General features: G+C 40.4%; 1 protein-coding gene across 2 annotated transcripts in view; it reads right to left on the reverse strand.

Annotated features, from left to right (window-relative positions):
- Positions 1-9,278: 9,278 nt before the first annotated feature.
- Positions 9,279-17,132, reverse strand: part of DDX60 (DExD/H-box helicase 60) — a 73,661-nt gene continuing 65,807 nt past the window's right edge. For both annotated transcript variants that reach the window (XM_039542553.1, XM_039542552.1), the window contains 4 exons: positions 15,587-15,729; positions 13,269-13,420; positions 12,083-12,145; positions 9,279-9,815 (listed from right to left, as the gene is read on the reverse strand). In XM_039542553.1, the coding sequence (XP_039398487.1) occupies positions 9,716-9,815; positions 12,083-12,145; positions 13,269-13,420; positions 15,587-15,729 (458 nt within the window). In that variant the 3' untranslated portion in view covers positions 9,279-9,715. The remainder of the gene's footprint in view (positions 9,816-12,082; positions 12,146-13,268; positions 13,421-15,586; positions 15,730-17,132) is intronic.

Raw genomic sequence — 17,132 nt, forward strand, 5'->3', positions numbered from 1 at the left:
CAAAACTTAATCTCAGGAGACTCTTGTAAATAAATAGCACATTACAAAACATACCTTGCTGAGCCATGTCAGTATTAGTCCCAATATATACCATTTTAACTCTTGTAAAAAGATATACATTAATCATTGTACCATTAGACATTTTGTTGAAAATACCACATTTTAAAGTGATTTTGCTTTTTCATATTATTCATTATAGTTTCCCTTGTCTTCCATCCACTGTCCGATCTTACCACTTGTTATGGTATATCCACTGATGTATCTTGCCTTAATTAGAGGCTTGAGACAAAACAAACAACAAACCCAAAAAACCCAAAAAACCAAATACTGTAGAGTCAGTATTGTGTTAAACGTAAGCTACTTAAAAAATAAAGGAAAAGTTTAAAAAAGACAAGGTAAGGAAACTTTCTGTGTTTGTTTCATTAAAATTAAGATGGTTAAAAGCAGGAGTGACGCCAGGGTTTCTGATGCCCTAGGCAGAATCTGGTTCCGCTCCCATCGCGCCGCCAAAGAAGGACCCTCCACCGAAATGCCGCAAGCGACAGCGACAGTCATTGAGCTGCTCAATTGCCTGCCGCTGTTTTCCGTGGCACGTCACCAGAAGGTCCTTCTTTGGCGGCACAAGGGGAGCAGAACCGGAAGCTCCCGTGCGCCCCGTGGGGAGCGCACAAAATGCCGCCCCCTGAATCCTGGAGCCCTAGGCGACCGCCTAGGGTTGCCTAATGGAAGCACTGGCCGTGGTTAAAAGCAGCATTTTTCTTCTGCATAGTAAAGTTCAAAGCTGTATTAAGTCAATGTTCAGTTGTAAACTTTTGAAAGAACAACCATAAGGTTTTGTTCACAGTTACAAACATTTCAGCTACAAACAACCTCCACTCCTGAGGTGTTTGTAACTCTGAGGTTCTACTGTAGTTTACAAATATTCTATTATGGAAAGAAGTAGTACCAAATACAGCACTGCCTGCTTACAGATTCAAGAAACATATAACACCACGGTGTAATCTAAAAGGGGGAAAAAAACTGTTTCAAATAAATAAACAAATAAATGGTACTAATAAACTTCATATAAATAATTATCTGGACTTTTTCACGAATATAAGGTAGAAAATCAAGTGGGTCAAATAATAAATGTTGCATCTAGTCAACGTCAGCAAGCTTGGCAGTCTGTGCATGCCAACTTGATGAGTTTGCAGAGTATCTATTGCTCTCGTAAACAAACTGCACTGAAAACAAACCAGGATATTAGGCATCATTATCTAATATCGTAAATAACTTCAGCCCTGACCTTCCAAAGCAAAAGGCCCCTCTGTGCACCCCGGTCGGGGTCTGCCTTTTACAGCGCTGAGGATGCTGCTAAACGCAACTTTAAAGAGTGAGCCACCGTGGCCCACTAATCGCAGCCCCTCTTTCAGCAAAGGTACGGGAGAGGCGAACCCCGCCTGCTCCATGTGAGGAGCAGCAGCTGAGAATGGGCAGCGACCGGCTCAGTTTGTGCCCAGCAGCATCCCTCCATCGCCAGCCCGAGCTCAGGCGAGCGGTCCTGGCACCCCCTCCTCAGTCGGGGACAGGTGTGAGCATCCCCTCCCCGAGCGCAGAAGGCAGGTCCCGGGCCCCACGGCTCAGCCCCCGGCACAGGTCCTGCCTCTCTCCGCTGCGCTGCGCTCTGTCGCCCGCCTCGCGCCCACTCCTTACACTTCTGCTCCCCGCGACAAGCGGCTGAGGACGCGGCGAGCCCGGGCAGGGCGAAGCGAACGAGCGCTCTTTATAGCCACTGCTGTCACCGCCCGCACCGAGCGGCTGTGGTCTTTGCTCCGACTCCTCTGGAAATCACTGGGGACCTGTCTGGTCAGCTGACGCCGCTCCCTGCAGCTGCAGGCGCCCGCCCCGCCCGGGGGAAGACAGCGAGACAAAGCCCAGACGAGCCCCCAATTCCCCCAACCTTGGGCAGACTCTGAACTCAGACCCAGGCCCGAGGTGCTGAGCCACTCTCTCTTTACCACAGCAGGCGGAGTCAGAGCCGGATCCCCCGGACCTGCGGGGGCGTCAAAACTTGGACCAAAATTGTGCCTTGTGATTCTGTTTCTATAATATGCCCAAACAAAACATCAGAGCCCAATATTATCCAAAGTCTTGGTCCACAGTGCTGAGCCTCATGGACCAGCCTATAGATTTCATGAGGTGAGTGAGTATGGTGTAAATGGCTATGTGGATTAGATAATAGACCTCTATGTTGCAGCTATTCCTCCACATTTCTACAATAGGCCAAACCAAAACACTGTATTTCAGGGGTTTCTGGTTCAGGATCTGAATTTTACAGCTCCAGACCATGTCTACCTGCCAACATTTGAGATAGGGAAATGGTGACAACTTGGGAGAAAAAACAAGAGCATGTATTTTTAATGTCATTGACAGAGAAGACGACCTTTCTGAGGAAAAGGGTTTAAAAAAGTATTTTTATAACTCATATTAATTGTCATGCCTAAATACAGTAGTAACATTTAGCATATATGATTTTAGAATTGTGGGGAAATTGCATGTCATGGAAGAACTCTCTACACCTAAACTTTCTAAGCAATGCATGGTCTCACAGCTCCCAAGAAAAGGAAAAGAATCATGCAACTAAGGCACATCAGTCTTTCAAGCACTGTTTTGGTTGGACCCAATATAGAGATAGTGTTAGGCTCTACCCATTATGAGTTACATAGTGATATCCTTCCACATATTGAATGGAATCTTACACCTATAAGGTACTGTTCAACACGTGGAAGGATATCACAATATGACCCTATAGAAATAAGGGCCGGCTACAAAATTCAGGTCCAGATTGGGGTTCAGATTAAGAATCTGGGTAGTTTTCAGTAGTAAAGTCTGGTTTTGGACCACCTCTATTACTAGTGCTATTAATTATTCTTCTGTGCCATAGGCCTTTTACAGTAAAGATAGATAAGGGCCCTGATGAATAGTTTATAGTGACGTGAGTGAGGATAGCAAACAGTAGAGAGGTAATGAGGGAAGGAAGGACAAAGGTTGTAGCAATTAGATCATGGGATTTCATGGTATTAGTCCTGTACTCTTCCTGATGGTTCAATTAAAAATAGTTTTATATAATATATTAATTATTATTGACTCATGTATTGGGATTATTGCTAAAAAGTTAGTCTTAAGGAAAAAAATTATCCCTAGTTGGCAGGTATGCCCACCTCAAGTCCCCTCCGGGTCCTGCGCAACCAGACTTTTACCTCAAAGGAAGTTTTTTCTTAATAAGAATTCTCCCAAGCAGAAGTCTTTTCAGGGTTTCTGTAAACAGCTTTTTCTATGTAATGTAACTTGCAGCCTATAACACTGAGTCTGCAGCTCTATGAAGGCATCAGGAGCCACAGGGAGTGGTGTTGCAACAAGTGCCATGAAGAGTTCCTCAGAGAGAGTCTGGGAGCATAATGTAGTAAAATCTCATTGTACTGGGCAAGTTAGTGATAGAAAGGTAGGAGAGACGTCATTTGATTCGTTAAAATCTACAGAATCATAATTTAAGTGGTGTCACCCTCAGTGTTGTAACAGAGGCACTTGCTGTCCCCTCAGCTCCAGGTCCTCTGGTTGGTGGAAATTTTGATAATACAATGTTGTCGGAAATGGGTTGAGTTATGGTTTTCGGATACCTTTGTCCCACAAACACAATGCACCAAATATGGCAAACCTAGAACAATTATGTGGATATATATTTGAGAAAGTGTTTAAAAATCAACTTTTTAAATTATTCTTTAACTCAGGAATGCATTGCTTACATAAAAAAGGATTGATCTGTGGTAATCCTAGGGAAATTAACCTTGATATGTAGGACTGAAAAAAATTGTTCATCAAAGTCATCATTAGTGTCATCTCCACACATCACACTGATCTCACACTCGCACATGTCCATATAAGGCAGGCTGTCAAACATTTCCATGGTACTGAGCATCTGGTCTTTGCACACAAGCATTTGATTAGCTGAAGGATTGATATTTTGCATATAACTGGTGTGATTAGTCCATCCTCCAAGACCCATCCATGCCTGATAGGGGAGGGTAGTTTTGGATACACTTGATCATCCCAGAGCCATTCCATTGCTTGATAATTTGTCCTATTGGCAGGAGGTATAAGTGTACTCCTAGTTGAAGGCAATTTTTCTCCAGTGTTCTGCTTCTTGGAGAACATCCACCAACATAGCTCTGCAAGTATTGTAATACTGTCCTTCAAATGGTAAACTTGGCATATGAATGCCTCCTGTCCATTTATGGCCTCATCAGTGACTGTCTCAATAGTTTAGAGCACCTTCAGATCGAGGAGAGAGTCTTTGAAGGCTGAATCAAATGCTATCCAGTCAACCTTCCAGTAGTGTCAGTAGTGTCAGGACAATGGCTTTTAATGGTCCAAATGAAAGCAACGCATCTCTGAGGAATATACAGTAATTCTGTTTCCAAGCAACAGGCACAAAAACAGAATCTTGAGGAAGTCTTGAGTAGCATCTCACAGAAAACAGTAGAACAGCTATGTCTTGTGCAAAAATCCAAAGTTTAGTAGCATGTCTATCTGTGGCATTGATGGCATGCAAGATAATTTTAGTGTCATGGGAACTATGAAGAAAGTCCACTAAACAGTGCGAGGCAGCAGCTTCATTATACCATGCAATGATGAAATTCTTTGAGAAATTCTTGGCATGCTCAAGCATTTTTCCTGTGAGGTACACAGTTAACTTGTCTTTTGTGAGAACATGTGACAGTAGCTTCTTCATTGTGACATTGGAAATGTTCATGGAGTCAGTGATTTTGTATTGGATAGGTGCAATACCATTGAGTCTCTTTTTTTCATGTAATATTTTAATTGATTCCTCTGCATACATGTCAAACATAAGGTGGACTTCATCTTAGCACCAGAATTTTCTCTATAGCCTCATAATAAAGTGTTCTGCCAAATTTCAGCAAGTGTTAGTTTTGTTTGTTGAGAGCTTGTACGTCAGCCATACCATCCTTGATTACTGTGCTGAAAGGCCTCTGTTGGCCTAAGGTACCGATCATGTTGTTAATAGGTGCTGGCTTAGGAAGATCATCCAAGATGTGGATTTCTTTGCTTTTTGCCTGGCACATATGCACTGATCCATCGCATTTGAACTTCAATCATATCTGGTACCACAGAGAACTCATACTTTCCCAAAGTCTCACATAGATCAATGTAATGCTGAGATCTGGACACAACCGGGAGCGAACAATGACCTCTCTGAAATTAGCTCTGAAATAGTCCCTGCCACCTTCACTCTGATATCTTTAGCTATCTTACCACTGAAGACTGCTTTCATCATGATATTCATGAGCTCTGGTCCATCATACATGAATGGGTTACCAGTGCGAGTAAGCTCATCCTGTAGCTTTAAAGTTGTCCCTTCTTTGCATTTAACAGCATCTAATGATTCTAAACGGTGTTTGGTTACTTCTAGGGAAATCATCCCAATCATGCTTAATGTTTTGTTAGAAATTTGATAGAGCTCTGTGTTAACCAGGAACTCAGATCTTGCCTATGGATAACTGGATGTGCTCTAGGTTCCACACCTCAGAGTCCCCACCCAGCAGACTCATTCTCCCAAATTCAGTTTATATGTGCATTTCTTATAGCATGCAAGGTGACACTGAACATTGTGTTTAACCAGGTCCTTTGTGGTGGTGTTCTCCAATTATACAGCTACTAGTCAGTACTTTTTGTCTCCCCATTGATACCTAAACATCATCAAGACCAAAGTAAAAACAAGGATTTTGTAATAAATTATTTTGGACTGTAATTAATTCTGTTATGAAATGTATGCTATATAACTATGTTTGTGGATGGATTCCAGTAGTTTCTAGCTGGATGCTGATGTCTTAACCAGTACTTCATTATAATTCTTATGATAAACAAAGCTTAAAATCAATACCACTGAACCGTGTCTTTTTTGCCAATGATGGCAGATCAACTTGAAGCATTCCTTCCATTTATAGTAGTCTGTAACATTAAAAAAATTAATCAGGAATCATGTTCTCAGCATTAACTAATAACACAGTACTGTCAGTCAAGGGTTATCATTTAACTTTGTGAAGACTGCATGTTTGACATGACTAAGTAAAAATACAATTTTTAAAATGTTGATCGTTAAATATTTTATTGAATATATATATATCTACGTAATTGTTCTATGTTTGTCATGATTGGTACCATTGTGTTTTTGGGAGAAAGGGTTTCTGAATGATACCCAACTCAACCCATTTCCAATGATATTATATTCATATTATCAAAATTTCCACTAACCGGAGGACCTGGAATTGGGTTAATTGGCTGCTGTATTAATCATTTAGGTCTGGGGCTAGGGACTGCTCTTGTGTACCATGTCACAGAATGTTATTTAGGTTGTAAAGTCAAGCATTCTAAAGTTAATAAATGCCAGATTTAAGGTTGCCCAATTTAAGGTTATTAGTAAATGCCAGATTTAAGGACTATTACTCTTGGGCCTTTGAGCATACAATCTTTAAATACTTGATAGCACACAATTTTTGCTAGTTTTTGTATGTTTTTCCTAGTGAAAAAAGACCCCAAAATTCTGTTTTGTGCAGTTATAACAACCTCTCCAACAAAACATTCAGTACAGCGTCACAAACCTCTACCATTTCAGCTAAAGAACTAACTACATTAGCTGGCAATAGATCCTCTGTGAACCATCCACTAGTACAGGATTCAACACACTGAGACTGTGAGTTACAAATGCAGAAATAGCACTGTTCTATTACCAAGAATAGAGATTGGGCGGACTCTGAAAGACAGGCTAAGTGGCAGAATCTTCGGTCTGCCGTATTAGAGATCTGCATTGTTTTCACAACTTGTGTGAACTGTAAGGCCTATTAGCACAACGGAGTTTGTTTACTCTAAGGAAAACAGGTGTGCTTTACATGAAAGTTAACAGATGATTTCTGATATGTAAAATCTTAGCATAGGGAGGGCCAAGTTGTAGTTTTACCTTGATTTAGCTAATCAGGGTGAACCCTGGGCCCTTCTCCCCCCCATTTTAGATATTGCTTTAGAAAAAGTGAGTCTAGAACTCAGAGTCTCCTCCTTCTCCAGCAACAGCTATTAAGAGGAGAAAGTATAAAATAGTATGACTAAAAATCCTATCTTGTTTCGATTGTTTTTAATTGTAACTATATGCCTTCAGTGAAAAATTAACAATTGAATAATTAATATTTTGAATCAAGGAAGTCTTTAAGATTCAGCCCCTTAATCTCTTAAAGTAAGGTGTTTAGAGCTCAGAAGAGCATATTTTAAAATGTATTACCGGTTGTCCAACAAAATCAGGGAAGATCAGATTTTACATTCTTGTTGTTTCTAAGATGAAAAACAAGCAAGAAAAATCTTGACACAAAAAAAAAAATATATATCAAGCCTTCTATATGTTGGTATCCTTTTGTCTGCGAGAGAGGGTAGGAATTGCAGCCTATGATGTAGATGGTTTGCAATGTCTCATGTGACTGAACAGGCCAATCTGAGATTTGCATGATCTTTGGCAGTTATTGCAAATGTATGTATCATGATTGGGAGCTGCTTGCTTCCTACAGGCTTGTAGACGGCCGGACTCACCCCTTCAGCGCCTTCTGCTGGTCGTCCTCGGGAATTAGCTCAGTCCAGTGTCCAGAGTGCCCTCTGCAGGCCGGTGATCCACCTGTCTGCTACTGGCCCCCGTGTCCCTCCCAGGACCCCGGTGCCCCTTTAACTGGGTCTCCCCCTCCCAGGGGACCCCCCACCCCACTATCCCCACTTTGCCTCAGTATTGGCTACTGCCCAGTCTCCATCTAGCCCCTGTTCACTGGAGCAGACTGCAGTATCAGCCACTCATCATAGGCAAAGGGGTTTGGACTTGCCTTTGCCTACCCCTGGGTTGCCCCCTGCAACCTCCAGTACCTCTTGGCCTAATGCTAGGCTGCAGCCTGGGGCTTTCCAGGCAGGAGCTCCTCAGCCTTTCCCCAGCCCTGCTCTACTCTAGGTACCTTGTCTAGCTCCCTGCAGCCAGGCCCTTCTCCCTCTACAGGCAGAGGGAGAGTGTTTGGGCTCCTGGCTCACAGCCTTTTATAGGGGCCAGCTGTGGCCTGATTGGGGTGTGGCCCAGCTGCGGCCACTTCCCCAATCAGCCCAGCTTTGAGAGCAGCAGCTCTCAAGCCCTGCCAGGCCGCTTTTAAACCCCTCAGGGCAGGAGCGGGTACCCAACCCACTACAGGGCTCTTTTCTCCTCAAACTGTAGGAGCCAGCTCCTGTCATGGACTTTGATACCCTGATGGAGATGATGGCGCTACTTGTTACGATCACTTGCCAAGATTTCCCATTGCTCAGGATCAACCTTATGACCTATTTTGAGGGCTTAAGTAGGATTTAAGTGATGCATAAGTCCTGGATGGACTGTATAGTCTGGTCCTCTGCATAGGGATGAATTTTACTCTAAGTGATAAAAGTATACATAAATATTTTCTCTTCCTTACCTAACTTCTGATTGATCAAATTGTACCTTCACCATTTTTATACAAATTCATAGATTTTAAAGCCAGAAGGGCTCAGTAGCTCATCTAATCTAATTTCTTGTGTAACACAGGCCATAGAATTTCATCTGGTTACTACTATGCTGCGCCCAATAACCTATATTTGGCTAAAGCATATCTTCCAGAAAGGAAACTAGTTCTGATATGAAGACATCAAGAAATGGAGAATCCACCATTTCCCTTGGTAGTTTGCTCCAATAGTTAATCACTCTCACCTTAAAAATGTGTGGTTATTTCTAATATGAATTTGTCTGGCTTTAACTTCCAACCACTGGTTCTTGTTAGGCCTTTCTTTGCTACATTAGTGTCTTTTATTACCTAGTATTTCTCCCCATGAAAGTGCTTTTACACAATAATCAAGTCACCTCTTGATCTATTTTGATAAGATAAACAAATTCAGCTCTTCAAGTCTCTCATTGTAAAGCATTTTTTCCCTCATCCTCAAATCATTTTTGTGGATCTTCTCTGCACCCTTTCCAGTTTTTCAACTTCCTTTTCAAAACTGTGGACCCGGTTTTTTATATCAGTCACGGCTTCTTCAGTCTACTAGTTCATCATTAAAAGCTTGCTGTTTGATATTAACAAAAAAAATAGAAAAGTAATAATTTTAGTTTAAAAATAAGAGGAAAGTCATGGCACTCATTACTTTAATTATAACATTTATTTCTTAGAGTATAATGAAAGTTATTTCCTGAATTAGTTACTTCTTATTATAGATTAATAAAAGAAACAGAGCATACATTGTTTTTGTACATAATCTCTGAATTTAAATTCTTAATATTTAGCACAATCTCTCAAATACATACTTGAAACTAAATCTTTTTACATAAAAAAGCTCTACCATAGGAAGCTAAACATATTTTGCTATGCACAGCAAAGCCATGAGTACCATAATTGTCACAAACTCTGTAAAATCAACACATCTTATAGCCACACCAATAAAATACATAATAAAAATGAGTTGTTGAGGAATTAAATTGTTGAAAGACTTCAAAACTTTATGTAATTAAAACAAATTTAAATTACTATCCTAAAGCAGTTATGAAAATAATAAAATTTCCAAGTTATAACAAATGAGGAAACATAGTTTTGGAATTTTGTTGCTTCAGCACATAGATGATTTTATGTCTGTAGCCTTAGACTTTTTCCAGTTTTTCCCAGTAACTGTCACTGAGTTGGCTAAATGCCTGCACAACATTGTCCTCCTCATCATCACAGAGTTCACTTAGAGAAACACTGCAAAATATAAGGGAAAATGATTAAATGTACAGTTGCTTTTATGTAAAGAAGAACATTTTCTTAGTTTAAATGTTAAGGTAGCTCCCAGTTTGTGGATTTAAATGTAACCCCTTTGGGGTTTAGAGAGCATGGCCCCTTTAAATCTTTTTCCTAGGGGGTTGGGGGGAGTGAGAAAAAAGGAGGGAAACTCTGGGGGGGCTCTGGAGCTCCGAGGGAGGGAGAGGCAGCAGCCTGCAGGCCCTCACAAAGTGAAGCAGCAGAGAACCTGCCTGAAGACTGGGAAGGACAGGGCAGCTGATTGGGGACACCCCAGGAGAGGAGCCAGGAGAAGCACTGTACCAGGGAGGAATCGCCCGAGAAGGACAGGCCGGAGCTGGACCCAGTATCATGGCTGCCCAGAACTGCATGAGGCTGTGAGTACTGGGGCTTGTGACTCTGCATTGGGAACAAGGAAGGAGGTTGCTAGATAGTTAAGTGGGGAGGTGGTCACTCTGTGTGGCTTTGCAGAGAGCAGCAGAAGAGGGCACCAGAGGGGTTTGCTGGGGAGAGTTCACTGGTGCCGAAGACAACCAGGAGCAACCAAAACTCACCACTGGACTGGAACTTTGCTCAGGACTCCTGAACTCAGTGTGCAGACACATTGCTCAGCGTCTGCCCTTCCAGACTGTGCTACCACTGGGCCTGTGGGGCCTTGGTTTGGATGCTACCCTGTTTTACTGTTCCCCCTATATTTCCCCTTGTGGTTTTTCTTCTCTCATCCCTCTGTAAATAAATATTTCCCTTTCTTATATCCATTGTACTTCTCCTGTGGGTGGGTGTGTTCACTCTGGGGGGGTTGGAACAGGTGCTCCTCAGGTAGAAGGGATTTTTCCTGCTGCATTCCTGCGCATGCCTTCTCTTGGCCAGAGCTGCCTAAAGTTACATAATTTTTTTACAGCAATTATAGTTAGAGTTAAATATGTTTACCAACTCATTTTTATTTCCTTCCTTATTTGGTTTGATTTATTAAAAACTGAAGCTCCGGGTGTATTAATTTTAAAATGACGAGTCATGTGCCTGTTTTTCTCAAATTAATCAGCAGGATGATCTGTACAACATGTAGTGCTGTGTCCTCTGACACAGTTTAGTTTTTGAAGTCAAATTTCTTGGATTTGGTTGAGTTTTGAGGCCACTCTCATGGAACTGGCCTCCACTATTTCAAGCTCTGTGGTTCTAGATTCTGTGATTCTAGATTCTGCAATTCTACATTTATAGGTCACCATTACTCCAACAGGAAGTTCCTTACTCTGGCTCCTAGCAAAATATTTAGTCACATGCTTAAGTTTATCCCTACTCAGCAATGCACTTAATCATGTGTTTCACTTCATTGACGTGAATAGGACTTAGACATGCTTAAAGATGTGCACATACTTAATTGCTGAATAGAGAAGGACTGCTAAATCAGAGCCACAAGAAGCTATGGAATGCTACACTGTATTAGCCTCTTCCTAATGGAATGATGTGGGAGGAGCTTTGCAAGGGGATCCTTAGAGAGCTGTCTTCTGCCTGAGCCCCCTCTCTTGAAGTCAATGGAACTACTCACATGCTTAAAATTGAGCATGTTCTAAAGTGCTTCGCTGGGTCAGTGCGCTCAGCATTTTTCTCAGAAAAAAGACCTATATTGAGATTTACCATTATCCTTTGTTTATAGTCTTGCCATTAATTATCAGTCAACATAAAAGTGTACTTAACCAAGTTAATTTGAATTAATTTTTCAAACATGATTTCACAGACAGTGTTAAATCTGTTACTAAAAATCAAGGGATACATTCTTAGCTAAAATCAGTGTAGTTCCATTGACTCCATTATTTCAATAGAGCTACACTGATTTACAGTAGCTGAGGAATCTGGCCCCAAATCTAGTACATCTATTGCCTTTCACTCACTGGTTTTGTAGGTCTAACTAAGAAAACAGTCAAGTTTGTTTGCCAAGATTTAATCTTTCTAAACCCATGCTATTCTAAACTCATGAACGGTGTTGTCATCCTGTAGATGTTTAGTGAATTTCCCACTACTTACTATTTCATCCACTATTTTACTAGGGATAGAAATTATTTGTACAGGATATAATTATCAAAATCACACATTTTTCAAAAGACAAGTGAAAACAGAGTTTTCATTTCAGGTAGCATACATTTTAAAAAGTATCTTAAATTATTTACAAAAAATTAATTTCCCTTTTAGTCCATTTTCTTGTTTAAATAGAGTCGCCAGCATATGTATACCTGATAGCTTTAATAGTGAGTGAAAAATCTTTCAGCAGAAGATAAGCTTCTCCTTCGTGTATACTAGAAAAAGAAAAGATTTCCAAATGTAAATAACTAGAAGTATTTAAAGTATGTATATTACAGGTGTTTCACTTATACATCAAGTATCAGAGGGGTAGCCGTGTTAGTCTGGATCTGTAAAAGCAACAAAGAATCCTGTGGCACCTTATAGACTAACAGACGTTTTGCAGCATGAGCTTTCGTGGGTGAATACCCACTTCTTCGGATGCAATTCTCCACTTGCATCCGAAGAAGTGGGTATTCACCCACGAAAGCTCATGCTGCAAAACGTCTGTTAGTCTATAAGGTGCCACAGGATTCTTTGTTGCTTTCACTTATACATATTCAGGGTAATCATGGCCACACTGAAGTCAGTGGCAAAATTCCCACTAGTTTTAAGGGCCAGGATTTCAAGCTCAATATTTTTTTTTAAGCATACCCAAGAGTCAAAAAAAGGTAAATTAAATTAAAAAGTAAAATATTTCTCCTAGACATTCTTAGAGGATGAAATGAATCTCTGTGCAGGTGGTCCATGGAAGTTCCACTAACGTCCTTAAAAAAAAGGCTTAAGTGAGCCTTGGAACTTGCACTCTGCACAAGGTTGAATTTTACCTAGAGTAAATGGAAGGGCAGCAGGCTTTTTGCATTTAAGCTTTACTTGCATGCTTAAGTGGTGCATAGGACTTTGTGCAAGAACTCTGCACTGAGCTCAATTTCACCCTAAGTAAGACTATATCAGATCATTGAAAATAGTAGATTACTGAAAAATCTCTTGAAAGACTTCTGTGAAACACACAGGTATTAGTATACTTTAGATAGTTGCCTGTGCACTGAACTGTATTTTTCTCCTAGAGTTTAAAGAGTGATCCATAAAAAAATATATATGAACAATAAATATAATCAAAACACTTAGCCCACCACGGCTACCTCTTATCTAAGGGTATGAGGGCCACTGGTAAATACAGAAGTGTTAGGAGTGTTCACAGTCAAAAGTTAGGATTGTATGTTCTTCACTCATTGAAATGGATGAGTGGGGCTGGGGAGAAGATGATGCAATATGCATAATGTTTTAACCTCTTAAACTATCAGGGTCATAACCATGCTTAAGATGAAAAATTAAATCAAAGAAACATCAGCTGCTTACCCATTATCTTGTGCCATTGCTTTCAAAGAACCATGTTTATAGAAGTCAAGTGCATAAGCATTAAGTGGCATTCTTCTTCTTCGATTGTCAAATTTCTTTGCACAAAGTACAGGAATATTTCCAGCAGTAATACCAACTGTGCGTAATATGACCTGAGGAAACAGTGCAACTTAATTTTAAGATTCAGATCTTTCAGGTTTACTGTATAAATTATTTGCGTGCTCATCCAGGGTTTTTCATGTTTTGACGTTACTCATCTACATGTCAACAACACTTAAGTAGGGTTGCCACCCATCTTGTTTTACCTAGACAGTCTGTTTTTTGGTTTCCGTGTCTGGGTGCCAGACTTAAGTCTGATCCTGGAAGCTTAAATTCAGCAAGGCCTGAAGTCAGCGGGATTACTCATGTGCTTAAAGTTAGGCACACGATCAAATACGTTGCTGAACTGGAGCCCAAGAGCAGAAATTCCATTGACATCATTGGGTAGTTTTGTTTGCAGGACAAAGCCTTTATGGCATTCTTGCTGGAAATAAAGCATTAATAAAAGTAGTCATCACTTTAGAATGATGGTTAATTTATTGTATGAAAACTAAGATTTCTTCAAGAATCACAGCCAAGCATAACTAAAAATTAGGCTCTTAAATCCTTATTTAGTCTCCTAAAGAATGGACCAAATTTTCAATAATGCTGAGCACCTAGCATCTCCTTTTGAATAATGGGATCTGCTGGACCTAGGGTGACCAGAGGGCAAGTGTGAAAAATCGGGACAAGGGCTGAGGGTAATAGGTGCCTATATAAGAAAAAGCCCCCAAAATTCGGACTGTCCCTATAAAATCAGGACATCTGGTCACCCTAGCTGGACCCTCAATATGTTTTTTGAAAAATCAGGCCTCTTATTAACGTGCCTAAATATTTAGGAGCTTAAGTTTAGATTATTTTTGAAATTCTTTCTTCCAAATTTATGCAAAGAAGGTTACATAGCAAATGGAACCCAAGAGAACAGACACACAAAATGAGATTTTTTTTTAAGCAAAGGCAAGAAAAATAACTGCACAAAGTGTCAGTCTGTTAAATACTACAGAGTTCCTATCAGGAGGATGGAAAGACAAGGAAAAAGTAACCATCAGTGAAACCTCTTATTTACTGGAGAGTTTTACATTTTAAGACAAATAAATATCATTACTAAAATATTCCACAAAATTATTTTCCTATAATTGTTACTTATTTTCATTTTATTAGATTACTAGTAGTGTAGAAAAGAAAGCATATTAAGGAATTAAAAATGATAACTGAAAGCTTCTGCTGGCTTAGTGCACGACTGAAAAAATTGGTGAGTGTCTCTTTTCTAATTATGGATTCTAGGAAGGGAACACCTATACCAATTTTTAAAAGTAGTTTTATTCTGTACAGTATTTTTTTTTATTTTTTGTATATAAAAATGGGCTTATCCAAGAAGCTCTAAATTAAAAGAAAACATAATCAACTCCATCAGACTAAATTAACATTCTCTCATAAATAGCTCCATAGCCTCCCCTACAATCACCCAATTCACACAAAAGTGAGTAAATAGATGAGCATTATACCAGGCCCTCATCAGACTCAGGTTCTGATCAACAAATGCAGGGACTGTGTTCCAAAATTAAATGTTACCTGCTGAAAATGACAGGCCTCCAGACAGTTACCTCTATAGTTAAATCCCTGAAAGCTTCACAACTGATTTCAATTACAATGGCAGTACATGTAGAGAGAATCTCTCTCCCTTAACAGATTTCAAACTATATAGGGCATTAGTTCAAAATCGGCACCAAAAGTGAACAGGAAGCCAGCTGAGCCCTAGAAAACAGGCATTATATATTCCTTATATTTGACAGCATTAAATAAGCTCCTTGTTAGGAATATATACTTCTTGGAAGTAATACAAAATATGGAGCAAATTTTGCCTGAGCATCTCTACTAAAATCAGTGTGAATGTAGGTCAGGTAGAATTTGATTCGATAAATAGAGGATAGAGGCCTCTTTCCTAATAGCAATAGATCACTGTCTTCTCTTTTAGCAGAAGAATTCTGCCTAAATTTCCCTATGCCTCAGTCTCCCGATCTGTAAAATAGGCAAAATACCTACCTCAGAGCTATTGCGAAGCTAGATTCCTTAATGTTTGTCAAGCACTTTGTTATCCTCAGACACCAGGTAAATAAAAAGTACAAACTGTTGTTACTAGAGTGGCGATTCCTTTTTCATATGGAGTATCTGAATATATTTATTCTGGAGTATAGACAAAGTGAACCTGCATTAATACTTTACAAATCTCCCCCACTTACACTGTTGACAGTTTCTGCATGAAGTAAATCACTATCCACATTTCCAGACAGGCATGCAAAAGGTGAAACAGCAGTTCTTCCCGCATTACAACTCGTCAAGTGAGACACCAGTTTAGAGTCATTGCATTCTTCACCTGAAAAATCTAACCGGAACAAGATGTGAAATGAAAAGTTTAAGAATATATATGCAACACAACTGTCCTCTGAGAAAGGATCAGTTAATGGAAGAAATATTTTTATTCCTCTTTTGACTTAATAGTTCTCTTTATAATTTTGACCTTATAGACTGCTTATAATTAAGAGTTATCTATCACTTTCTATAATAAGCCTCTGCTTTCCACTGCTTATAATTCTGCCATGGTTGGTTTCTGCCTCAGTCTGATTATTATTAGTAGTATTTTTTAAAGATTCAGCAAAAGCGGTCCAGCCATTTATGAGAATGAGTTTAGTGAAAAATAGGCCGATTAGCCAGTACTAAAAGATTTTCCATCAATTTCTTTGAAGAAATGCCTTCAGGGAGTGAAGCAATATTTGCAATTAGTCCTGTAATCAGAGAGGTATCTTCTGGGGTTCCCAGGAGAAAAATCTACCCAGATTTTGCTGACTTAAAAGAACCTGATCACCATTTGTATATGCTCAGTAGAATTCAGAAGATTGCTGCTACAATCTGGGAACATTCCATCTGCACTGAGCAGGCTCCAACCTCCTTCCCTCCTCCCCCAGTTACTATGTGATATTCACAGAGTAAGAGCTATGGATGGGACATAAGTGCAGTAGCAGTATATCCTCTGGTCTAGATGTAGATATATAGGGCTGGAAGCCACTATGATAACTGGATTTGTAGTCTCGGGGCAGGTCTACACTGGGGCGGGGGGGGGATTGATCTAAGATATGCAACTTCAGCTACGTGAATAGCATAGCTGAAGTCGAAGTACCTTAGATCGAATTACTTACTGTCCTCACGGCGCGGGATCGACGTCCGCGGCTCCCCATGTCGACTCTGCTACCGCCGTTCGCGTTGGTGGAGTTCCGGAGTCGACAGGAGCGCGTTCGGGGATCGATATATCGCGTCTAGATGAGACGCGATATATCGATCCCCGAGAAATCGATTGCTACCCGCCGATCCGGCCGGTAGTGAAGACTTACCCTCAGCTAGAGAAGCAAGGATCTTGCTAACAAGATGGGTGCTTCAGGCAAACACTGCCAACCTGTTACGCTATCATACCATATTTCTTTCTACTCAGAGGGTTCTTTATGTCTTCTTTTGCAGTCTGAACCCACACTTTCCTCCTGTTCTCTTTTCCCATGGAAGGCCATTATTATTACCCTCCTTCTAATGAGGCTTTGCCAAAATCCTTTTTAGAGTCCATTAGTGCAGGTTCTTTAGTTGGCAAGAAAATTGCAAGATATCAAAGTGAGATATTTCCTACCTCAGAGGGCTATTGCTTTCATACAGATTCTAGCGTGTGTTGACTTATGAACAAGGAATTGAGCCCCTATCTTCCACATTACACTGCCACTAGACCAGGCTCTAATAGCCCAAAAC

This window comes from Mauremys reevesii, linkage group 5, assembly GCF_016161935.1.
Source record: "Mauremys reevesii isolate NIE-2019 linkage group 5, ASM1616193v1, whole genome shotgun sequence".
NCBI lineage: Eukaryota > Metazoa > Chordata > Testudines > Geoemydidae > Mauremys > Mauremys reevesii.